The sequence below is a fragment of the Bidens hawaiensis genome, unplaced genomic scaffold (assembly GCF_021521415.1).
Source record: "Bidens hawaiensis isolate Kalapana, Puna unplaced genomic scaffold, B.hawaiensis_p1.1 tig00021494_1, whole genome shotgun sequence".
NCBI classification, from domain to species: Eukaryota; Viridiplantae; Streptophyta; class Magnoliopsida; order Asterales; family Asteraceae; genus Bidens; species Bidens hawaiensis.
Window position 1 is genome coordinate 94397 of NW_027493331.1, and position 26565 is coordinate 120961.

General features: G+C 34.6%; 2 protein-coding genes and 1 pseudogene across 3 annotated transcripts; 2 read left to right on the forward strand and 1 right to left on the reverse strand.

The window, feature by feature from the left end:
* Positions 1-3256: 3256 nt before the first annotated feature.
* Positions 3257-8384, forward strand: LOC143563512 (DNA polymerase epsilon catalytic subunit A-like). Its single transcript, XM_077051037.1, has 11 exons — positions 3257-3403; positions 3521-3595; positions 3692-3751; positions 3832-4046; positions 4887-5096; positions 5185-5251; positions 5345-5451; positions 6359-6529; positions 6625-6768; positions 6865-6971; positions 7980-8384. The coding sequence occupies exons 2-7, from the start codon at positions 3521-3523 to the stop codon at positions 5405-5407; spliced, it is 690 nt and encodes a 229-aa protein (XP_076907152.1). The 5' UTR covers positions 3257-3403; the 3' UTR covers positions 5408-5451; positions 6359-6529; positions 6625-6768; positions 6865-6971; positions 7980-8384.
* On the forward strand, positions 6506-8355 carry LOC143563496 (DNA polymerase epsilon catalytic subunit A-like). The gene is made up of 4 exons (XM_077051025.1): positions 6506-6529; positions 6625-6768; positions 6865-6971; positions 7980-8355. Exons 1-4 carry the CDS (start codon positions 6506-6508, stop codon positions 8353-8355), a joined length of 651 nt encoding a protein of 216 aa, XP_076907140.1.
* Positions 8385-9160: 776 nt separating the features above from the next.
* On the reverse strand, positions 9161-17582 carry LOC143563513 (auxin response factor 4-like; annotated as a pseudogene). The gene is made up of 12 exons (XR_013140682.1): positions 16981-17582; positions 16853-16909; positions 15752-15916; positions 15575-15659; positions 15063-15153; positions 13902-14066; positions 13051-13170; positions 12213-12288; positions 11902-12067; positions 10307-10989; positions 10035-10225; positions 9161-9367 (listed from the first exon to the last, which is right to left on the reverse strand). The product of XR_013140682.1 is annotated as an auxin response factor 4-like (transcript).
* Positions 17583-26565: the final 8983 nt, after the last annotated feature.

The window sequence follows — 26565 nt, forward strand, 5'->3', positions numbered from 1 at the left end:
ATTCAGTTAACATATCAAGAACATACTTTCGTTGGGAGAGAAGTATTCCTTGTGGAGAGCGGGATACTTCTATGCCAAGGAAATACCTCAATCGACCTAAGTCGCTGACCTAAAACTGAGACTGAAGAAACTGCTTGAGTTCGATAATCCCGACCTCGTCATCACCTGTGATTATAATGTCATCCACATAAACAACTACGATAATCCTCTTTCCTTTCTGGTGTCTAAAGAAGACAGAGTGATCGTAGGCACTCCGAGTCATCCCAAACTGTCCCATAACACTAGAGAATCGACCAAACCATGCCCTGGGAGACTGTTTAAGACCATATAGAGAACGACGTAGTCTACAAACTTTCGAGGCCTCCTCCTCAACAACGAACCCTGGGGGCTGCTCCATATATACCTCCTCCTCAAAAACACCATTAAGAAAGGCGTTCTTGACATCAAGCTGATGGAGCGGCCAATGATTAATGGCAGCAAGAGCGATACAAATACGGACAGATGACATTTTAGCAACCGGAGAGAAGGTTTCATCGTAATCAATGCCATATGCCTGAGAATACCCTTTTGCAACCAACCGAGCCTTTAAGCGGTGTAAGGAGCCATCCGGGTGTAGTTTAACCGTAAACACCCAACGACAACCAACAATACGCTTCCCTTTAGGAAGTGTTTCAAGATCCCATGTATGATTGGACTTTAGAGCCCCAATTTCATCTTCCATAGCCTGTCTCCATCCTGGGTGAGCGAGAGCGCTCGTCACATTCTTGGGAATCGGGTAGGAATCAAGGGTAGTGGTGTACGCATGAGATTCAGGAGATAGGTGGGTGTAGGCAACATAGTCCTGAATTGGGTAACGAGTACATTTCCGGGGTTCCTTGCGAAAGGAAATAGGTATATCGGGAAGTGGGGCACCAGGAGGATCATAAACGGGTGTATCAGAGGTTGTTGGATCGGGTAAGGATGTATTAGTGAGAGGTGTGGATTGCTCAGATGTAGACGGAGTATCGGAGGGTATTTCGGGGTCGTGGCCAGGGTGTGAATCAAGAGTCGCTGATGTTTGACCCCTACCCCGCCTAGCATATGTGAAAAGCAGTGGCGGAGATTCTGTCGGTGGGTCAGAATAAGTAGAAGGAATTGACACAGGAATGGTGGGGATGAAGGGAGATGTGGGTATATCGAGGTCGGGAAATGGGTCAGAAACAGGAGTGGAATACTCGAGAAAGTAAGGAGACTCGTGAAAAGTGACATCGGCACTGGTAAAGTATCGGTGAAGTGATGGGCTATAGCATCGATACCCTTTTTGAACCCGTGAGTAACCAAGAAAGACACAACGAATGGCTCGGGGATCAAGTTTGATGGTTTTGGACTATGGTCATGAACATAGGCGACGCAACCAAATACTTTAGGTGCGAGAGGAAATGGATCATCATTGGGAAATAGTACAGAAAACGGTGTTTTACCATGAAGAACGGTTGAGGGCATGCGGTTAATCAGATATGTGGCAGTGAGAACGGCATCTCCCCAAAAACGATGAGGAACACGTGATTGGATCATGATTGTGCGAGCAACATCCAATATGTGACGATTTTTGCGTTCGGACACACCATTTTGTTGAGATGTATAAGCACACGATGATTCATGAATAATGCCGTTGGTTTTTAAGTATGAAGAAAAGTCGGTGGAAAAATATTCTTTAGCATTATCAGATCGAAAAGTTTTAATGGTGGTGTTAAATTGGTTATGAACATAAGCATTAAATTCTCGAAATATGGAAAATACCTCACTACGAGATTTCAACAAATAAACCCAAGTAGTGCGAGAATAGTCATCAATAAAGGTAATAAAATATTCAAAACCCAACGTAGATTTGATAGGGCAAGGACCCCATACATCAGAATGTAACAGTTCAAAACAAGAACTGACTTGATTGGGCACCCTAGGGGGATAGGGACGCCTGGTATGTTTACCAAGTTGACACGACTCACAATGAAAATTAAAAGACGAAAGTGGTAAATCTGGTCGCATTTGCCTCAGAACCGCTGTAGAGGGATGACCTAACCGACAGTGAGCCTCCCTGACAGCGGAATCACATAAGTTTGCTATAGGATGCGAAAACGGGGATATACGATAGAGACCTCCTGATTCAAAACCAGTACCAATTACCCGGTTTGTTCCTAGTTCATGAAAAACGCAGTGAGTTGGGTAAAAGGTCACAGAACAGTTGTTTTGTTTGGTAATCTGACTCACTGAACAAAGACCGGTAGGAAATTTAGGAACAAATAGGATAGAAGACAGTTTTAGGTTTTTCGAGTTACTGATGGATCCTATGACGAGAACGGGACATGAAGATCCATCGGCAAGACGTACCGGTGCATGGGAAACATTTTGAAGACTAGAAAAAATACCCCGATTCCCAGTCATGTGATGTGTGGCTCCAGAATCAATCACCCATGATAAGTCAAGGCTAGAAGGTTTACCTGAATGTGCTGAGCTGGTTTGAGGATGAGGCAACTGGGAGGTAAGAAACCGTTGAATAAGATCATGCTCCTCTTTAGTAAATGTATACATGTATGTATTTTCGCCCATAGTGATACACGAAACTGAAAATTGACTGTGAACAGTAACAAGTGCGGGTGGAGGGCGGGAACAGATTCCGGCGTGAACAGTTAATCCCGGCAGCGAACAGAAATTCCGGCAAACGACAGTAACTTCCGGCCGTGAACAGTGACTTCCGGCGTGAACAGTAATTTCCTGGCATGAACAGTGATTTCCGGCGTGAACAGTGATTTCCGCGTGAACAGCGATTTCCGGCAAAATGAACAGTACTCCGGGTGAACAGTGATCCCGCGTGAACAGTTCCGATGAACAGTGATTTCACGTGAACAGTCTCGTCGGTGAACAGTACTTTCACGGTCGAAAAAAAAAGATTTCGTGACAGGACAGAACAACAAGGCAGGGGCTTGTTTCAGATCTGAAGGCTGCTGGTGACGGCTGGTCAGACTCGGGTTCGGGTCAGATCGCGGCTAGGGTTTGGATCGAGAGCCGTAGCTCTGATACCATGTAAAGAAGATGGTTGTAGTGAAAGTAATGTTTATTACTTGAAGGTGTGAGAAATACATAAAAAACTACATCTATTTATACACAAATAAACCCTAGCTATCAACCCATAAAAGGCCCATGGGTTTTAGCCAACTATATGGGCTAAAACCCTAATTATAACTAAATACAACTAACACCATGTAATTATTAGTTCATGAGCATATCTAATTTGCATTTCTGTTATTTTGTTCACTAGTTTATGATTATTCTATTTTAACACGTTCCATTAGGCAATATTGAAGTAGATTGGCGTATACAAACCACAGATATCTTCTTTGCAAGAGAATTACTTTATCAGAAACAGGTTGCCTATGGCTCACATATATACATATTCATGATTAGTAGCTTTTTTGTATGTGCTTTGAAGTTTGAACCTATTTGACGGTTTATATAAATAAGTGTTATTTATAACATATTGCAGATGCTTTGGGTATCAGATAATGGTATTCCAGATCTTGGAGGAGATGATGAAGAAGTAACTTGTTACTTTGATGAGGTGTGTGTCAGAATTACATAAACCTGTTCTTATTTGTGAGGGTGCTTACCGAAAAGTGACAGCTGATAATCTTAATTGTTTTTATTTGGGAAATAGGTCAATCAACCTGTTCTTATTTGTGAGGGTGCTTACCAAAAAGTGACAGTTGAGCTAAAGGTCTGCAATTTGTTGATGTAAACTTTAATCTGCATAAATAAATTCAACATTTGTAAGCAATAGTCTTCTAATGTGTGCAGCTTCACAGTCTGGCCGTTAATGCTCTGCTATTAGAGTTAGACCATGATTTGACTTCTGTTTCACACGAACTGTCGGATTTGGATGAGGCCACACCATGTTTACTCGCGTTTCGCGCCCTCCGAACATTGATTCAAAGATTCCTTGCTGATGTTGTTTCATTAGGCAATATATTTGCTGATGAATTGTTGCAACATTTATACAGATGGCTTTGCAGGTACTATCACTTTTGCTTGTTATTGGTGGCAACAATGACCCATTTTTTAAAGAATAGATTGATTTGGGCAAGAATAAATTGTATATGGGTTCTTTTGGGCATAGTTATTAAAAGCGGTAAGCGCACTCAAGGCGCATAGGCATCGCCTAGGTTCTAGGCACAAGGCGCAAAAAAAGAGAGGGCTTCAGAAAAAAGAACGCAATAATAAAATTAATATATGTAATTGATATATAAAAAACTATTATTACTCCCCAAATAGAATTAAAATTCAATACGATTAACAATTAAAAACATTTAACAAATACAAAAAGAGTTTAAAACCCTTAAAAATAATGATATAATATATATATATATGTAGCTTAACTAGAATATATACAAAACATGTTTAATACAAAATCAAGAATTATAGATGATTTTGGAGTAAATTGCGTAAGTTGACCTATTTTTTAGGTGATTCTGATCAATCAGTTAATGATTTATAAAAAGAAATCAGAAAAAAAGTTAACAAAATCAGAAAAAAATAAAAAAAATCGGAAATTTCTCCTATATATGCGCCTTCAGCATTAAAAGCGGGAAACCACCGCTTCGCCTAAAAATTGCGCCTAGGCGTGCGCTTTGGTCTCTTTTAATAACTATGCATTTGGGTCATTTCAAATCAGTCAACGGGTTAATTTGGGTCTACATAAATTAGTCAACGTGTCGAACCCGGTAGCTATTATAAAACTTGTTAATTTAAAAGGTTTCAAATGGGTTAGCAGGTGAACCTACGCTGGGCCTACTGCTTTTTGACTTCACTAACTACTTATATCTGTTTTGACTTTCTTTTGTCTTGTGATTCAGTCCACGGTCAAAACTTCATGATCCAGCTCTTCTTAGAATGCTTCAGAAAGTCATGCAAAAGGTGCTTGCCCTACTGCTTTCTGAATTTAGAAAATTAGGTGCCACAATAATATTCGCCAATTATTCGAAAGTGATAATCGACACCGGAAAGCCAGACTTACATGCTGCCCAAGCTTACTGTGATACTTTACTGGAAATTCTAAAGAAAAAGTTAGTACTTCGCATTTTTTTAAACTTTTAAAGCAATATTAAATTTATTTATATTTATATACTTTTTTTTTTCTTTTTTGGTTTTTAGCACCTTATTTAAGTTGATTGAGCTTGAACCCACACAATTCTGGCATTCACTGTTATTCATGGATCAGGTTAGCTAATTTGCATCTTTACATCATACATCAACTTTTGGTACTTTATATTTTAGTGGATTGAGAAAGTACATGTATACCCTTATACTGCAGTACAACTATGGTGGAATTTCACCTAAGTCAGATCAAACAAACGTTGATCAAAAGTGCCGATAGCATCACATTGGAATATTGCAGAAACCCTCCCTAATGAGACTCAGGTAATTGAATTATTGGCATTTTTCTTATCATTAACGTGCAAAAAGTTATACAATTATATAATTGTCAGTCAGGGCCGGCCCAACAGCATAGGAAACTAAAGTCCTAGCTTTAGACCCCAAAATTTTGAGGCCCATCTTAGAAAAAATTTTGTATTCCTTTAACGTTCATAATAAAAAAAAATACTTGCTTACATCCCATAACTGTTGTGCAGTGTGGTGGTATTCTTTCTGTTTTATACCACGGAGGCACAAGGTCGAATCCCCTTCATTCCATGTTTTCTTTCTTTCTTACAATTTATTATTTTTGTAATAAATTTTCCTTGTTTTTTTTGTTATTTTATAAAATACATAGCATATAAAGTTCTAATACTTTTCCCTATTTAATTAAAATATTAAATTTGATTAGACTACATGTTCGCTATTTGATTTGAAAAAGAAGTTTATCATGTCGGTCGATTGTTTCTTTTTAAGAGTGCTATATTATATTATTATGATATACATCATTGACCTTCACAACTCACTATCAACGGACTTTCATGGGTTAAGGTTTCTAAAGTTTGATTATTTTCATCAATCTTTCATGATTCAAGAATTCTGCGTAGTTGATTACTGGCGTAACTTTTCTCCTTCATGAAATCTACTAAGTTCGTTAGTTGGTTTATGTTAAAAGTTCTTTTTATTTGTCTTGTAGTTGTCGATTTTGAATCGGAGTAGCTGAAACAACATTCCATATAAAATCTTATTTGTTACTTTCATCATATTTCGAAGTGTTATGTTCGTAAGCAAAAGAGTATATATTTTGAAAATAAGGCCCCATATATTTAATTCGCTTTAGGCCACAAAAAGGTTGGGCCGCCACTGTTGTCAGTTGATACCATCATACCAGTTGATCTCTTTTTTTTCGTAGGATCACTTTAATTTAATAGTCTCTGAATTTTTGAACCACCCGTTGGAATTTGCACAAAATCAAGCCAATAAAAGAGCAAACGTAAGAGATGCTGACTCATGCACTCCATCAATTACTGCAGCAGCTGCTGAAAGTATCCAGTCATGCATGACTAAACACATTCAGAAGCAGGTCAAAGTTAAAACAATAATTTTAGTATTGGTGGAATTCACTTGTATTTCGGCTTTTTTTAATCATAAACTCGTGTTTTTTAATTTATTTTACAGATTATACCTGACTTCACAAAAAGACTAATGAAAATAGTTAGTGCTCTTTACAACAGAGAAAAAGGCAAATCTCATGCACTTGAATTTATTAAACACGTGTGTGCTGTGCTTGCACTCGACCAGAATGTGCAGGATGATATTCGGGTATCCTTTGTTCAATTTTTTTTATATATATTGGCTGCCTGATTGTTTTTTTATTTGCAAATGTTATTATTCGTTAATGTTTGCAACAAACTGCAGATCATGAAGAGGAATCTGTTAACATTAGTGCATGTAAGGGAGTTTGCTCCAGAGGCACAGTTTCAAAAGTGTTTGGTTTCGTTTACTCTACCAGATGTGATTTGCAGGTAATATAATAAACGTGTATTTATTTTTATATGAAGACTGATTTTGTTTTTATATGACTAGTTTCAAAACAAAATATGAAACAATTTGATTTTGTTTTTAATTAATTCTTATCAATTTTAGTTATTTTTAGGAAATTTGGTTTTTATTGGTTCCAACTAACGAATTGGTCACTGATGGTCCCAACTTTTAATGTATTTGTTCCTAATGGTCCGCGGCTAACAGAATCCTAACGCCGTTAGTTTCAGGTCACCGGAAAAACGTTTTTGGTCGGGAAAGTCAATTTCTTTGCCGGAAAACACCACCTGAACACCGCCACCAACACCTATTGACTCACTGCCAACCAACCACCATAACTTAAGCACCATCAACTGATTCCGACGATGGTTCTAAGGTTCCGGCGACCTCAATAATTGAGGCTTTTACTAGAAAAAGGTGTTTTGTAAAGATACGATACAAAGTTACCATGATGTTTGGGACAAAATTGTTGAGTTTTCGGGGAAAAATGTGTGTTTTCCGGCAAAAAAACGTTTTCCGGTGACCTGAAACTAACGACGTTAGAATTCTGTTAGTCACGGACCGTTAGAAACAAATACGTTAAAAGTTGGGACCGTCAGCAGCCAATTCGTTAGTTGGGACCGGCAGTGACCAAAAGACGATAGTTGGGACCAATAAAAACCAATTTTCCTTATTTTTATCATAGTTTTATATATATGATAAAAGGCTTGTTCAGGCTCGGAAAACAACTCAATCTTGATAACTGAAGCTCGGGCCTGTGCTCGTTTAGTAAACAAGCTTATTTTAAGGCTTGAACTCGTTTAAGCTCGTCTTAGTTTCAGATTTACACCCCTATTTGCCTCACTTTTAAAAAAAACATATTTAAAAAAATTGAAGCATTTATAAAAACATTACATATGGTGAAACACCTAATAAAGTTGGTTACTATTAGGTGAAGTTTTCTCTCTCTGTGTATTGTCAGCGTATCTAATTTAAACTCGCCATTTTGGCAGCTACTGCTATGAATGTAGAGACATAGACTTGCGCGAGGACACGGCTTTACTAACTCAAGAATGGAGATGTAGTATTCCGCGATGTTGTCAACCTTACAACCGCGAGAAGATGGATTACGATCTTCTTCAAATAGCGCGCCAACGAGAGAGGGTTTATCATCTTCAAGACTTGGTTTGCTTAAAATGCAAGCACGTTAAAGCAGCACATTTGGCAGAGCATTGCGCGTGTGCTGGAACGTTTGCTCTCAAGGAAAACGCTACCGAATTTAGAGGCAAAATGGAAGTGTTGTTGAATATAGCCGTGCATCAAAAGTTTGAGTTACTTAAAGAATGTGTGGCTTGGATCCTAGGAGTAAATTTAAGTACAGATAACTGAATCACGTTAACCCTTTTAAGTAACTTGAGTTCGGGTTTACGTCTTGCTTGGTACACACGTCATCAGCCTCCACTCAGAAGTATTCAGATTGCAATGGTAAATGTTTGTGACTCGACTCTTTTTCATTATCCCCCCCCCACCCCCACACCCGGGTGTTAAATGCATTTGGGCTCAGTGGCATGCTTCTTCATAGGCCAAAGCATTACACATTTCACTGTGTTGGGCTTCGTCGTGGGGAAGCCCAAGAGCTGGAAAGTGTTTCCCTAACTTGTGGTCCAAAAGCTAGGAGCTAAACAAACTTAACGTTTCACTTGTGAAACTTTAGTGCGGAAGCTGGAGGCTTGAAATGATTCGTCGTCCATGTAGTTCAATCCCTCAGGAAATTGAGTGTCGTTGATGTTGATATTACCGTAACCCAACCCCGACATGGTTTTTAATTTGAGCTACTTAGAGAGAAATGTAGTGAGAATGGTGTGTTCTTGTTATAAAATAGGGTAGTTATTATTTTATAGTGGGTATGTAATTAAAAAAAAACATTTAATAGCCAACGGCTATTTTTTTAAATTCCAACTAGCCAACGGCTAGTTATCGCCTCGTGGTCCCGGCCACGGGGCTCGTCCGCGCCCCTGATCACGTGAAGGGTGTAGCGGTGTTTGCGAGCCACCTAGACCACGCCGGCTCGTTCACCCCCCCTCCCCACCCCTAGCCTTAGCACAAGTAAGCCATATTTTGTAAATGTACTAGAAATTTTTAAAGGTTGAATATTAAGATCTTAGACTACAACTTTTCATATCAGTTGATGCACTAAAACTTATAAAACATTTGCATAAACATATAATACGGTTGCCGGAACGTTAATCTGGCGGTGTAGACTTAGCGGTGTCCACCATGGCGGGTGCTTCCTCCAGGCAACTGGTGTCGTCGCTAATCACACCGCCGCTCATTAGTTTCTCCACTTCTTCCTTAATCCTTGGTGTATATGTGAATCTTTGTAGCTATCCTTGCAAACTCACTGCATTATTAATATTATGAATACAAGTCATTCAAACTATGCATGAGTTGTACTTGAGGTGCACAAAATACCCGGTTCCGGGCCCGACCCGGGCCCGTTCCTACCCGCACCCGACTCGTGGGTACTACCTGTTAAAAGATTTCTCCCTGGAACCCGAAATACCCGGTCAAAACCCGACCCTACTTTACTCGAAACCCGAAAATAACCCGGGTACCTCCTGTTAAAGGATTTCTCCCCGGAACCGTACCCGGAACCCGAAATACCCGGTCAAAACCCGACCCTACCCTACTCGAAACCCGAAAAAAACCCGGGTACCGCCTAGTAAAGGATTTCTCCCCGGAGCCGTACCCGGAACCAGAAATACCCGGTCAAAACCCCAAAACCCGAGCCTACTCTACTCGAAACCCAAAAAAAACCCGGGTACATCCTGGTAAAGGATTTCTCCCTGGAGCCGTACCCGGAACCAGAAATACCCGGTCAAAACCCGACCCGACCCTACTCGAAACCCGGTCAAATACCGACTATACCCGGAACTGGTTCCTACCCAACCCGGTTTTGACTTTTGTTGGCCATATCCGGAACTGGTTCCTACCCGGTTCCATTTCCTGAAAATACCCGTTTTGTTCACCTCTAAGTTGTACTAACTAATAGGTGCATATGGACTTACTCCCACGGATCGTCACCGACAACCATGATATCGTTTTCTTCACCGGTGTACAGCAGCCGCCACGCACCGTCACGGTTAGTCAGCACGCCTTCCATTTGAAATAGTGACTCGAGCTCGCTAATCAACTCGTGATAACTTGACATTGTAGTGAGATCGATTGCGCGTCCGACTTTATTTCCTTGTTTGTGAACCTTACAACAAGTAGTGAGATCGATTGATCATCATTATTATTATTGTTGTTGTTTAATTATATGTAATATAAATGATCTTACTTTAGTGCAACTTCTTTTGACCAAAGCTTGAGTATCTGCTAATGAAGAAGCTCCATTTAAACGGAAACCGAATAATTTACAACTACTCGCATTGCTATCTGAGCCACCACCGTCATCTTTTTCGCTACCCGAATTAACTTCTAAGATCGGGGTTGGGTCAACGGTTGTTTTCCTAAGGTCAATGGGAGCCTGAAGCTCTAGCTTTAGCCCATTAGCATTACCATCCCTTGTAAGCCTGTGTCCAAAACCGGCCTGATTAGCAGGGAATCGGGTTGTGGGGACGATAGGCGTTACATTTGGAAAACTAAAGTTTCTACTGCCTTCGGAACCGAGTGGATAAAAACCCGCATTACTGGGTCTTTGATGAATGTTAAAATCGGTTCTTGGTGGGCCCCATGGCCCGTTTGATTTCCTAGTTAACGATTTTAACGAGCAAATTTCTTGACCTTGCAAGACCTTTGTGAATCTAGTGGTGTTAGATCCCCAAAAGGTCGGGTTTGGGTTGGCGACAATGTTTGTACTTTTTCCCGTTAATAATATCTGATTCGGAGAAAAACCCGCGTGCATTGACGGTTGTACACCGAAGCTTAACGGGTTGTTCATTTTACCGCTTATATTTTCTTGACCTTGCAAGACCTTAGAGGATCTTATTGACTCCTCAAAGTCTAAACATCCACCCCATGCTGCCAAATAATAAAAAAAAATGAAACATTAATACTAAATTCACAAGAAAAATTTCCAAGATTTTAGTGGTGTGTAAGAAACCGAAAAAACCAATCCGAAACTGAAAAAACCGAAAAATCCAAACCGAAAAAAGACCACCGGTCTGGTTTATGTTTTTGTAAAAACCGCACTAACGGTTTGGTTTTGGTTTTGCATGTAAAAAAAACCGAAAAACCGAACCAAATTCCTAAATTTTTTGTTTTTTTTATATTTTATATTAAGTAATTTATAAGAATTTAATAAATATGTAACTCCAATATTTTTGATCAAATGTATAATAGTCTATTATTTTACAATTAACAAAATTATTTATACCTAAATTCTTATTTTTTGTCAACTTTTTTTTCGGCCTAAAATTTTCAAGCTCAAGTGGCAAAAACCAAAAAACCGAAACCAAAACGAAATCCGAAAAACCGAAACCGAAAACACCGTATTTGAACGGTTTCAAAAACTCCAAAAACCGAAGTTTTGGTTTTCGGTTTGGTTTTAGTAAAAAACCGCACCGAACCACGCACACCCCTACAAGATTCTAACTTGAGGTGGTAAAACGGGCCGGTTGGGTCACGGGTCAACACGGATTTGGGTTAAAACAGGCTGGGTTGACCCAAAACTTCTTTCTCTCAAAAATTTTAATATAACTTCAAGATTTTGTTTCATATCCATAATAACAACCTTTTTTGTTAAAATAATTTTTTTGTAACATTTTATCAATTACGCATTAAAACTACAACTTGGGCTACTTTCAACCCGTTTGACCCGTTAGAGATAGAAACGAAAACAGCCCGTAACATAATAGGCAACGGGTCGAAATGGCCCAAGTCTAAATCTTTATTCTTTAAAAGTTATAAATTTTAATCAAGAAAGTTATATACCAGCAACATGGTGTTCAGATGGAGTTGAATGAATATTTTCGCGCAGTTTTTTATATCTTAGCGACGAATGAATATTCAAAATCGGCATAGAAGGACCCGAAAGATCGACTTCCCATGGAGATATTCGTTCGTGATTATTATTACCAACATCTTCATCCCACCTCACCTGTTTAAAACAAATCAAAATATAAAAGTTCAAACAAAAATGATATAGAAGCTTTGGTTTTTATAATTATTATTATTATTATTATTATTATTATTATTATTATTATTATTATTATTATTATTATTAATGAAATAAAAATGTATACAGTTAGGCATCTCCATTTTGATTTAGGCCATTTGTAAGGATCCATGTCATTTACACCAATCACAGCACCTCTGAACCTGCAAAAATGTGATCAAGATTTTCATTTGAGGGACAACAAACAAATAAAGGTGTCACCTTTGCATCAAAGATACCAGTAGGGGTGCGCATGGATCGGTTTTGGCCCAAAACCATAACCATAACTTATCGATTTTGGTTAATCGGCTTACATGTTGGTTTAGTTTGGTTATGGGTCGGTTAAGGTTTGGTCTTGAAATGTTTGGGCCTGACTAAATTGGCTATGTGTAACCGGGCCTGAAAATTTGGGCTCGAAATTTTTTAGCCACTAAATAAATTGTTATTACACATATGGGCTTGAATAAATTAAGTTTTTATTATTTGATATGTGTAAATATTACTTAGCATTTGGTTATACGTTAACCGATTTACAAAAACTCGATTGAGGCCGGCTTTTTCAGTTATATAAATATCGATAACTAAAATCGGCCTACTAGTTTCATTTTTTAAAAAACATTACACGGCCCATCGGTTTTTGGTTAGGCTTGGTTATATCTGTTAATACGGTTGTGGGTCAGTCGGTTTTATCAACGCCTAGGCAAAATAAGCGGGCTAGGCAAGTTGGGTATCGGGTCAAAATGTATCGGGTTGACCAGTTACAATATATCATTAAAAAAATTATATTATTTCAAAAATAATTTTTTAAAAATAAACTGATTTTGATGGTTTTACTAATTTACCCATTTGACCCGTTAACGAAAGTTATAACCCGAGTCAACTGATTAACAAGTAAATGGGTCAAAATCGCCACCTCTGAACGATACCTTCTTTCAGGAGATTCATCCATACTAAACTTCATCTTGAACCTTGTTCCAATGGTTATCATATTGCTAATGCAGTTCATATATTTTGCATACGGAACAACAAAATCGGCCTGATTAGACCTGCATTGCATTTATAAATTTAATAAGCAAAAGTACTTTTCATATGTATATGTGTACTACTATTTTTTTTACTGAATATATAAGTACTTTTCATAAAGAGTGAACTGCGGTTTTCGAACCTGTGATTTGTCCAAATCTGCGTTTTAGTCCAATAGTTTCAAATTTGCGATTTTCGTCCCCGTGGTTTCATTTCACTTGCAATTAAACCCGAATTCATTAACCCCGTTAAGTCTGGTCGTTAAACCTATTCGCATACCCTTCACGTGAGGGGCAGTTTTGTTCTTTTTTCCTCAAATACACCACAGCCCCTCACGTGCGAGGGGCTTGCGAATTACGACTGGGGTTTATTTAGGGAGAAAAAGGCCAAAAATGCCCCTCAACGTGAGGGGCACACTGATGGGTTTAACGACCAAACTTAACGGGGTTAATGAATTCGAGTTTAATTGCAGGTGAAATGAAACCGCAGGGATGAAAATCGCAAATTTGAAACTGTTGGACTAAAACCGCAGATTTGGACAAACCACATGGACGAAAACCGCAGTACACTCTTTCATAAATTATTTATCAAAGTTTTTTATTTTTTTATTAAACTGATAAATAATAATTTTAATTTTTTGTTTAATAATAAGTTTTGTAACTAGTATGAAAAAAATGTATTTGACCCCTAAATAATCATATAACCGGTTCGGTAACTCACATCCAAACACCACCTTAATGATCCAAGATTTTACCTAGGACTGTAAAAAACATCAAAGGTGGTGTTGGTAGACACTGCATTAGCTACAGGGGCAAGAATGCCCATGTAGGATTTCGGGTCGGGCATAGTTGTCTCCGGAAGAAAGTTTCTTGGTCGAGTGGCTCGTCGAGTGCCTAGCCTTAGTTCACCATCTTTACCCCTAAAATAACCAAAAAAAATAAATTAATAAAAGTTGTAGAGCCTTAAGTTTATGTTACTAGTTTTTGCTTATAAAAAATATATAAAGGTAATGACTTTAAAATGGTTTAAACTTTTTATTTACAAGCGATTTAATAACCGAGTATCGTCATGTCTATAAATAAATATAACGCAATAATAAACGCTTTCGAAGAGAAAGTTTAAAGCATAAGTAAAAGAAAAAGATATGATTCTTTCTTCATTTTCTTGCTACAAAAAATGAGGTGCAATGAGCACCATTCCCTTAGAATATGCCTAAAGTGTTTCAAACACTTGCATTGTTTCCTTTATCAGACCAAAAGAATAATCTTCAAGTTATTGTATAGTTGTATGCATTCACATTACCAGCCCAATACATTTTTGTTTTTTTTTTTATTTTTTTATATTTTTTTTTTGTAATTATTCCTTTTGCTATCTTAATTTTAACTAAGTATTCCATCCATTAAAGGTATTGGCTTTCCAAATAATATCTTGTTTCTCTTGGTGCTTAGATGTCTGTAAACATATATTACATGTTTATGCGGCTCTCACTTCTCACAACTGTCAACATAATATTGGTTCTAATATAAAAAAAGCACATATATATACATTTGTGTGTGTGCTTCTAAATGGAATCTTGTTTCTCTTGGTGTTTATATGTCATAGAAACATATATTATGTTTTTTATGCGGTTCTCACAGCTGTCAACATAATATTGGTTCCAGTATAAAAATGCGCCTATATATACATTAGTGTGTGTGCTTCTAAACGGAATCTTGTTTCTCTTGGTGTTTATACGTCTATAAACATATATTACGTGTTTATGCGGTTCTCACAGCTGTCAATATAATATTGGTTCCAATAAAAAAATGCACCTATAAATGCATTTGTGCGTGCGCTTCTTTAAAATATTGTTTAATACTTATATCTAATTGACATGGAAAGATGTATATAATTATGTTGAACTGTATAATGATACCTTAGAAAGAGAACTGCATCACCAGAAACAAGATTCTTTTGGCTTACAAATATGCACCATCCGGTGGTAAGCAAATGTCGCCTCGGTTGACCTGAAAAACATCACCCGATTCTTAAATTACGAATTATGTTATTAACTAATGATGGAAAATGAGTATGGTTCGGTAAAGAGTGACCCGGGTCCGAGACAAAATGAGTCATTTCTGTCACAGGTCAGGTTGGATTGACCAGAAACATTTTTTTCCTTTCAAATTATCACGTTTTTATATAATTTTAGTGTATCAGATACATTTACAAAAGTGGTTTTATTTTAAAAATAACCTACGCTTTATAATACGCTGCACGCTAAATATATTAGTCGTGTGACTTTTGACGCGTGCACTATGTTTAACCATTTTTACCCGAACGACCAACATGGCCCGAATAAACTCGTTCATAAGAAATCTGGTCGAAACTGTTATTAAAAATCACTAAAAAATATGGCAGAATTCAAATTTATTAATCAAAATATACCTCTATAAATGTGTCTAAATTTCCATTCAACTCCATGAAGGTCCTTTGCAACTAACTCTTGGTTGGGCCTCTGCTGCTTATAATCCTAAAATACAAATAATGCATTTAAAAAAATTAAAACTTCTAAAGATAAATTAAATTAATTATAAAAAATCTTTAAAAATAAAAAATTCATACCAAAGGTGGGAAACAATCTTCAGCAGCTCTTCTAGGCACAGAAAATCCACCATGAGTAGATGTATCAGATGCAGTTAAGGTTTTGCAGAACATTTGAGGAGTTGATTTTGTGAGTGCCACATCACCACCTTCTTCTTCACCTTCTTGCAAATTCTTACCATTCCACTACACATCATCATTAAAAAATAATAATAAAAAAAAACTTTATTCCATTTCTTTTCAAGAAATTACTCAAACAGAAAGGAATTTTAGAAAGGGGTGGCGGCGCAGCTAGTTGCCCACATACCTGCTATGTTGATGTAATATCTATGTTTCTTAATAAAATTCACTTGAAGTTCTTATTTTCCTAAAAAAAAATTTTTTTAATAAAAATCAAAACTTTATCCTCTTTTAATGCAAGAAACATAACAAAAATTGCATTGAGCTAGTAAAAGACAGAAATCAATCAAGGATAAACAAATTCTGCTTTTTGTATACTTTAAACAAAAATTTCTAAAATTTAATATAATTAATTAAATTAAGAAGAATTATAATAAACAAATTGTGAACCAAACATACCTCTTGTAATGGGAGAAGTGTGAGTTTTGTATAAATTTCATCATCACCAAAAAAAAAATCAAAACTTTATTCCATTTCCTTTCAAGAAACTACTCAAATAGAAAGCAATTAAAGAAATTTTTTATTTTTTTGCATATTTTAAAAATAAATTTCTGAAGAAAATGTGAACCAAAGTAAAATTCTTTCCACCTCACTACACATCATCAACACAATAAAAATCAAAACTTTATTCCATTTCTTTCCAAGAAATTACTCAAATAGAAAGTAATTATAGAAAAATTTGTTTTTTTGCATACCTTAAATACACATTTCTGAAATTTAACAAAATGTGAACCAAAGTAAAATTCTTCCCATCCCAATACACATCATCATCACCATAAAAATCAAAACTTTATCATCTTTTTATGCAAGAAACATAACAAAATTTGCATTTAACTAGTAAAGGACAGAAATTTGCATACTTTAAACAAAAAATTCTTAACTTTAATAAAATTTACTAAAATTAAGAAGAATTATAATAAAAAAACTATGAACCAAACATACCTCCTGTAATGGTAAAAGTGTGAGTTTTGTATAAATCTCATCATTCTCCTTGTTAGTCTGTTTCAAGACTTTTGTCAAACATCAAAAGTCAAAAGTCAATGAGCAAAAAGTCAAAGTGAACAACTTACAAGCAATTGAACATCAACAACTTTGCAAAAGATTTGAGGGTCAAGACCAAAAGTAGGCATTTCATTAAGTGAAAACTGTATACAAGATTGTGAAGCAATTTGTTCCAAATGACCTTGTGGGAAATAAACCACCACATTTTCTTTATTTGGTAGACTGGTTAAAGGACCAGCAGCACAAGCATGCCAAAGCTCCATGCAAATTGAATCTTTTTTTGAATCTTTTGATGATTTTAAGGTGGAGTTTGAGGAGTTTGAGGAAGCAGATAAAGAAGATGAATAATAATCTTGTTGTACACCATTTTCAAGAAAATCAAGATTCCCACTTGCATGGTTTAAATCAATTTCCATTAGAAATGGTTATAAGTTTATGAGAAAAAGTGGTTTTTTCTTGAAAGGAAAGATGAATAATAATAAAGGTTTGATTTTTAGGTGGAGAAAATTTGAAGATTGTTGAAGGGGTTAAAGAAAAAAGGAAGTGAAGTCAAATCACAAACATATGACATGTTCTTTTTATGGTACCCAACAAGATGATGAAACAAAAGGGGATAAGTTGATCAAGAATTGAGGGTATGATTGCCACCTTATTATCTAGTTTTGAAACCTAGTGCCTTTGGTAGGGGGTGGGGTGGAGAGAGAGAGAGAGGTGAAGTTTAGTGAGGGTCAGGGGTAGTCTTAGTGACGGACTCTGGAAAAATTTTTATAGAGGTCGGAAGAAGGTTGGTGTCAAAATTTTATAGGGGTCAATCGAGATTTTAACATATATATACCTTAAAAAAATTTCACAAAGGTCAGCCGACTCCTACACCAAAAGTGTAGGTCCGCCAACGGGTGGCCCGACTCACATGTTTTTTTTTGCGTAGTAGTGTAAACTTACCTATTTTTTGATCAAAAAATTAAGCCCAGAACCCCCTTGTTTATGAATTTTTGTATACATTTTGAGTCCGGCTGCCGACATTCTAATTCAAGCTTCGCCACTTGGGTGTGGTGGGTGTTGGTGAAAGGGGGGGGGGGGGGTTGAAGAGGGGAGCAAGACATGGACCAAAGGCATAGTCAGCACAAGAACCAAAGACCAAATGGGTTAGTGTCTTTCTAGCTTTTTTTTAGGGAGGAAGATTACAGTATATTAGTTACAGTAGTGGGGGAGTAGGGGACAAGTTTTGAGATAGTACAATATAATTAAATAATTCATGTATATTATAATTGTTCTTTCATTTAGTTATGTGACAGGAAATTAGAAATAACATATTTACATTTCTCCTTTTTCTTTTAAAATGTATTATTATGTAACCATCTATCTATTATCTTTCTAACTCTTACTAGACCGTCTCCAATGCAGTCGCGCGTTTTGAAGTGACACGATGATTTGGAAGAAAGAGTGGCTTCTGCGTATAGGCATATAGCAAAATGTGTGCATGTAGATGAGAGAGAATGAGATTGTGAGACGAATAGATTGGTCAGGGCTTTGATGCACGTTGAAGTCGAAGAGGAGGAGGACGGGTTCCTACCAGTTGGAAATTGTCTTATATCCGTCAAACATTATATACATATGTCTTATCCGTTTACGATTTTCTATTTAGTATTACTTATACAACAAAAATGGTGTATGATATTAAAGTTTAAACAAGCAATTTAGAAAATGCATCTAAACATGTGTAAAGCATTTTTATTATTGAATTTTATAAAAAACAATTGTATCTTTAAAAACTAAAATATTTCATAAAAATAATAATAATATAAAAGAAGATGTGGATCCTTTACCAAAAATTTAAAGGGGGTTTTGGAATTATACAATTGAATGCCATATGCTATAACTTCTCAATTTAATTGCTTGGTGATGGACAACACAAGCAACAACCTCATTATAGTGTTGTAAGAAAACCTTTTCTATGACAATATTATTCATAAAACTAATTATAAAAAGCAACGTGTGGGCAACTGATTGTAACATTGAATTAATATAACTACAGTTGATGTTTATTTTTTGAATTTAAAGAAAGTGGTTTGTTGTTGGACAAAAAATTAATGTTATATATATATATATATATACATATATTAACAAGCTACATATTAGCATATATCAACAAGCAAAGACTTATATAGCTTTTAAAATTAGTGTGTAAGAGAAAGTTACAAAATGGTTGAAAAGGTATAAGATTAACCAACAACCATCATTAGTTTTTTTAATTGCATATACTTAAAATCAAAGTAGAATTATAATAAATTTTAATGCGATTTAAAAGGTATAAAGTGCACATTTGTAGAGGGCATCGCGCCAAACATGGTCCAAGAATGACGGGGTTGTTTGCAACGTGAGCGAATGCCATCCATGGCTAACAAAATTTTTGATTGCCATGTTGAAAAGACCGTGGAAATTGCTTTTGATCCTGTCTGATTGCTTCGCTCATAAGTGTTAACCAATTGCTAGTAGTAACTGATTTTCATTGACGGGGATCAATAACATATATGTTATTGGTAGTAGCTTCATTAACATTAAAACCGATTATATTGGTGGCAATGACAATCATCGATAACTCATGCTATTAGTAAACAAATAAATCACCGCTGAAAATCAAATCATTAACAATAATTAAGTTACCGCTTCAATGATTTTTTTCAAACAAATATTAATGATCATGATAACTGAATAAATATTAACTACACATCTTCTTCACACGAAAATCACTCTTATTAAACTTTCTAAATTATCAAGATATAAATTCATATATATACAATTTAACATTACCAACTAGGTTGTGTATATGTGTTTGTACATTGTGAATGCTATTGTGTACCATTCTATCAGCATTTTGCCCTCTAAGTCAGAATAAATATTTTTCGAACATTCTCTTTCAAATTCAAAGTGGATGTTCTCGTGCGAATCTCAGCAATGACTTGTTCTGATTCTATATATTGATCGTTTTGAACTAAAAGAAAACTTTTGGGCGGAATACACACATTGGGTATAATATCTTCACTCTCAATAGTTACATACAAGTCTCTAAAACATAGAAAAACAGGATGTCCATGACGTGTACGTGTGGTAATGGCATGTTTAACATTTTAACCCCTTAACTCTAATTAGGTTTCTTTTTTTATTTTTCTTTATTTACCCCCATACTTTGTTATAATTACTAATTAGACTCTCAACTTTTAGTTTTCCTTTACACTATATTGTAATCATTAATTAGACATGACGTACAAAGTTTTTACGTCTACTTTACGTTTGTCTAAGCCTCTTCGGTTTCTATTTTCAATTTTTTGAATGAGTTAAATACCGTAATTAGGTTAAAAATGGAGTAGTTCTTTTTTAACGATTTTACGCCCCCACCACAATATTGGGGTCTTACTACTACAGTATAAACTCTATAAAATAATACATTTTGAACCATCAAAATTTATTAATTAAAAGAGTTATTAATTAATCAAGAAATTAACAATTATTAATTTATATATTAATTAATATTTTATTAATTTATAGAATACTTAGTTTACAAACACCTTTCAAACTTCCACTTTATTACTGTATACAATGCATGTATATCAAATGAACGGCCAAATTTGAAAGAAATCTTCAATCTCCCACCTTATTATGCTTCTTGTGTTCAATATATCACTTTATGGATATTAAAAATATTTTCTATATAGATACAAGATCAAAATAGGTTAACACAAACAAATAGGTTAATAAAGATGATATTGATGAAGAAGATGATGAAAGTTCTACAATGGAGCCCCCTTCGCGAAACGAAGCTATTAAAGCGGCAATCACATTCAACAATTTATTACTGAGCTATGAGAAAACAACACCAGAAGTTCTTACCATGCTAAGGAAAATTAGAGACGAGATTCTAGGGGAAATTGTTTTCAACAAAAAACAAAAGACAATTGAGTCATTTTCAAGAAACCTTCACAAATCATTTATGTAATATACTATATATAAGGAATTATTAATTTATATTTTATATGGGGTCTAAAGAAATTATCAAAAATGTATTATCTTATAATTTTAACGAATTATTAATTTAGCACCCTATCCTCGAGTCGGAACCGACAAAAAATATTATCTTAGAGAGTTTATTAAATAATCGAGTATTGATTTATAAAATTTATATCGTAGTTATATACTAATTGCTTGATATTTAATAATACATTTATTAAAGTATATGTTAAATAATAAATAGTATCTAGACAAAATATACTAGTTCGTGAAATTTGATTCCATTTTCGTACTCTTACCCATAATTCTATATATGCATGGGGATGGTCAGTAAATCCATTTCTTGGCTCAAGCCTCAAGGTCCAAAATGGGTAAATGTTAAAATTCAGTTGTTTAATTGGAATATTCAACTTTGACCTTATTAAAGTCAAACAACTAACATTTTCTTTTGAATCATAAAGTATCATAAATTATAATATTAAAACAAAACTAGGTATCAAAACCTGTCATTTTTAGAAGACACATCGTCGTAAATTTGGTCGGCATCAGTTACGTTCGTTACAATAACGATACTAAACCCAAAAATAAATTAGCAGACGCTGAGAATAGTATTGACACTTGTATAACTTATGTCAAAACAAAAACATATTTAAAGCCGATGTGTTTCCGGTTGGTAAAAATGCTCGTTGTAGATGCAAGTCGTCATGAATTCGATCAGTATTTGTTTGGTTCGGGATGGTGTCGTAACTAAAGAAAAAAAATACATTTGTGAATGCCCAAATACCAAAAAATAACATATTATACAAATTAATTGGAAACGGCATCAATACTAAACCCAAAAAACAATATTTTCTAAAATATGTGAGCGCCAAATATTTGTCGCCACCCCCAGAGGGCAGTGTACGCACCAAAAATCGTCCCATATTACCCACTTTTGCCGCCCACTACACTCACCTTAATAATATAAATTTGTCTCCCTCTAACATAACAACTCTATCTTTAAAAACTACAACATGGATGATTCTAACATTTTAACACTTCTGAAAACATGTTTCAAATATTAAAAAAAAAAAAGAGTTTAGATTTTATACAAACATTATCAAAACACATTTAGATATTATATCCAAAGAGATTATACATAAAAAAAACAAAAGAAAATGACAGGACCTATGATACAAACATGTGGAAGTAAAAAAACAAAAGAGTGTGTTTGGGACCCACAAAGGTTTTGACAGCAACAATGGCGGGAGGTATTGACTCAGTGAGTCAGTCATTTCAAGCGGTGTATTGGAATTTACCTTCCATCATATGTCTTATCACACGCCTGTTTGTTGTCAGGACTAATTGAACCCAGAGCAGTCCAAACTAGCAAATTGTTCGCCTGGTTGTTCGAAAATTGCTTAACAAATGCTTGTTTAATTTTGGCTCCGTTTGGTTTTGAAAGCAAGCCAAGCATGAACAAAGTCTAGCTCGGCTCGGTTCGTTTTACTCGAATTATTTTTTATTTATTAATTTTATATATGTTTTATAATCAGTATATGTATAAAAAAATATATTGTTTTTAAAAGTTTTTAAAATTTAAAGTTTTAGTTTAAACATAGCCGCTCATTTTATATAAATTTTCTTGTTAACTTTGAGTCTTAGACATGTTAAAGTTTTATGCACCACGTATTTGTGTGAATATTTCATTAGAAAATATAATTTGAACTCATTAAATTATTTAATTTGATAAAATATTTTTTTTAATTTTATTATTTAATTTTTATAGTTTAATTGTATTTATTTTGATCTTTCTGTGCACCACACGAGTTCTAAAGCTGGTAAATATATAAAAAAAATGAAAAACCAAAACACAAAGACATCGAAACCAAAACGATTTTCAAAACTTTGGTTTTTGATTCCGTTTTAGCTCAACCGAACCGAATCAACCCATACACACCCTTAATGCTAACAAAACAACACCAGACGCTCCACATATAAACCCTTTTGAGGTTTTATACGTCTTTCTCATGGGAAAAAATCCACTTCGTTTTCTCACAATTTTCAATTTCAAACACGATGCTTTGGTTATCGATTCCTCAAAGTTTATGTCTTGTTGGAAATTTAATACGTGGAAAAGTAAATAATTATTTGTATTAGTTACTTATATAATTACTATAAGTTGTGTGTTTTGATAATGTGAACTTTGGAAATGAGTTTGTCCTATATTGGTGAAGTGATAAAACTTTCACTAGTATATAAGTGGGAGGATTCAAAAAATACGTTCTTATATGATAAGGCACGTTCATTGGCTAATGCAAAGAGTCATAGCTCCTAGTGAGCCCATGCCCGGAACCATGATCGGATGAGCTGCTTGATGGCCACTTTAGTATTTTCGCGGATCTATGTGACCTCTCACGTTCCAACTGTTAAGTTATATGAGTCAAGTCAGTATTCATGGCCATATAATTCATAGACTTAACTCGGGTTCTTAAAAAAAGTTTTGTTCATGCAAACACACTCACAACCATAAGACTTCCCAGGCTTTCCGACGTTACGCTCACTTGTTCCAGGTATAGTTCAAGTGCTAAGTTAATCCCGACAGTACAATCTGCTTAGGTGGTTGTATCCTATGAAACATACGAGTTGGCCCGAAAACCTGTTATAAGGGAAGCCATCTTGTTTTACACATATCTCAGCCATCTTGTTTCTCGCTTTGTTATTTCTTTCTAATATGTTTGTAATTTGGTTTTTACATTGTAATTTTATTTCTTGTTTATGTATTGTAATATACATTATTATTAATAAAATTTCAATTTTATTTTATACTATGAATGGTATTTCTACATGTCTTAGTTTATTGCAAAGCTCTAAATACAACCTCATTAAATAATAATTATATTAATAATTTTACATAAATAAAAACATTTGAAAATTACTTTTTAGACCACCTTGAAACCTTTTAGTTTCACTATTTTGAGTCTATTTTTAAACCTCAAAACAAATGTACTAAAAAGTGTTGGTGTGAAGGTGTGGCTTGGAGAGATCGTGGGCATAAGATAGAACGAGGCCTGCGTCTTTACCGCTGACAGTGGGACCCACCCACTCATTCTCTCATGTCATTTTCCATTAATAGTTAACTTTGTTTCATACCAACATGTTTCAGTATTCTTTAAACAATGAATACAATATATATTATGTAAAGACTACCTTTTAATAGCCTTTGAATGATCAGTAAGAGGCTATCTTTTAATAGTTCATAATTTTTTAATGGTTAAGAGGTAATCTTAAGTCTGAATGGTTAAAAGACTACCACTTAATGGTTACCTCTTAACCATTCAGACTTATGTCTACCTTTTAATCATTAAGAGGTTATGAATCATTAAGAGGTAGCCTCTTAATGGTCATTCAGAGGCTACCAAACAGCCCCTTAAAATGTGGTGTATAAATTTTTTTTATAATGACGATTTTCTTGTGTGTTATGTTATCGCACCTTTTTATTTGGAGAGTTCTGTTGTTTTACTCTGGCCGATGTAGTTTTAAGTGGGCATACGCTAGCCTCAGAGTTTGACTTTGGTGTTTTCTAAGAAAACCATACGGTCGGCTTTAATATTTATTTTATTTTGTTTGAAACTACTTATTTTCTTTAAAAGAAAATTAAATTTTAATAATCCAAAGTTCCAAACTATGACACATTGGCTGATAATAATAGATACTATCAGTTTGACTAATGACTGTTCTTGACAATTCCAATAGCATAAGTTGTCATTAGAAAAATTGGGTGAAATAGAAATCGACCGTAAATTATGAGTATTATTCTTTAAGAATTTCCCTTAACAACAAAAGTAAAAATTATAATTATCTGTGGTTAAATTAAAAGTATGAATTCTTACTGAAACAAACACTTTTAATATGGTTTTATAATTCTACAAATGTATATAAAACTTTTAATTAAGTTTACTACACAGTAACACATATATAAATTTAAGGGGTAACCTTGTAAAATATTAACCAAGTTTAAAAAGTGTTACAATTAGTATTATTCTTTAAGAGTATTATTCTTTAAGAATTTCCCTTAACAACAAAAGTAAAAATTATAATTACCTGTGGTTAAATTAAAAGTATGAATTCTTACTGAAACAAACACTTTTAATATGGTTTTATAATTCTACAAATGTATATAAAACTTTTAATTAAGTTTACTACACAGTAACACAGATATAAATTTAAGGGGTAACCTTGTAAAATATTAACCAAGTTTAAAAAGTGTTACAATTAGGTCACTCAAGTTATAAAAGTGTTTAAATTAAGTCACTCAACTTTCATATCTTATTAAATTATAGGTATTAACATTTTTTTATCATGTTATGTTTTCGTTTCAATAAGGAAATCATTTTATCTATTTTTTGATGTTGACGTTGAGTGGTAATGTAGTTTTTTATTTTTAGTATAATTAACGTTTTTATAAAAATTTTAGATTTCCCCCCCATGTTCTCGTCCCTTGCTTTCTAACTAAATTACTTTTAAAATTTTATTACTATTTTATGAGATATTTAAATTTAATTATTGTAAGTAATATTCAAATAATTTATTTATTGTATTTAATATTCAAGTAATTTATTTAACACTATACTCTCTTATATAAAATCTCTTTATAGATAGATATTTAATTACCCTTTGAATTTGAGGCAACAATAACAAAAGGAGTCCCCTTATGAACAAAGCACGTGACAATGATCTTTTCCTATCCTTCATTTTTTAAGTGTCTTCTTCTTTGAAGCAACTTGAAAGAACATGCTCTTTTATTCTATTCTTAACTTTTCTTCTTTATCATTTTTATTTAACTTGAAATATGAATAATATCATGTCTTCTAATTTATATAGCTTTATAATTTCATATGTGTTCTAGTTAAGATTCGGTTAAATAAGTTATTTACATGCATACAATCATAACCGAATTGTAAAACTGGTTTTAAAAAACAACCATAATCGAACTATCATTTTCTCAATTAGTCCGATTATTACGGTTCAGTTGATTCGGTTATGATTTGTATATTTGATTTTTTTTTTCCGCAAACCATTTGTGTGTATGGGTTTTGGGGGTGGGGTTTATGCTAAAAAAACACGTTATACCTACAAACTTTAGAAAACGTCATGTGTTAACTCGCATTTTAAGAGGTTGGCGTAAAAATGTCCATTGATTTTAAATAAAATATAAAACTGGGCAAAATTCACAACTCATGACGTATTGTTGTACATCACTAGGTCATTAATTCTAAAAACCCCACTTTCAAAAACCCATAGTACAAACTTCTATTTTAGATTGAGGTCTTATAAAACTGAAGGCTTTCGGTCTTATAAAACTGAAGGCCTAAAGCCTTGACCTTATTTGGCTTACCCACGAGACGACCCAGGGGCACTTTAGTTAATGCACATCCATTAAAAAAACTTTTTTTAACCGTTAAAAACTAAAAACCGCAAAGTCAATTTTGGATAAACCACGAGACAAGAATCTTAATGTTCTTGTAGATGTTGAGTATACTAGTTGATCAATGAGTCGAACGCACACCTCTATTTTAAACGCTCACATAAGCTTAACTTAAAGTACTCAACTTGTTTCAGAGCATTGTCAATCACGAGCTCGACTCATCACCTTTGCAACACTAGTC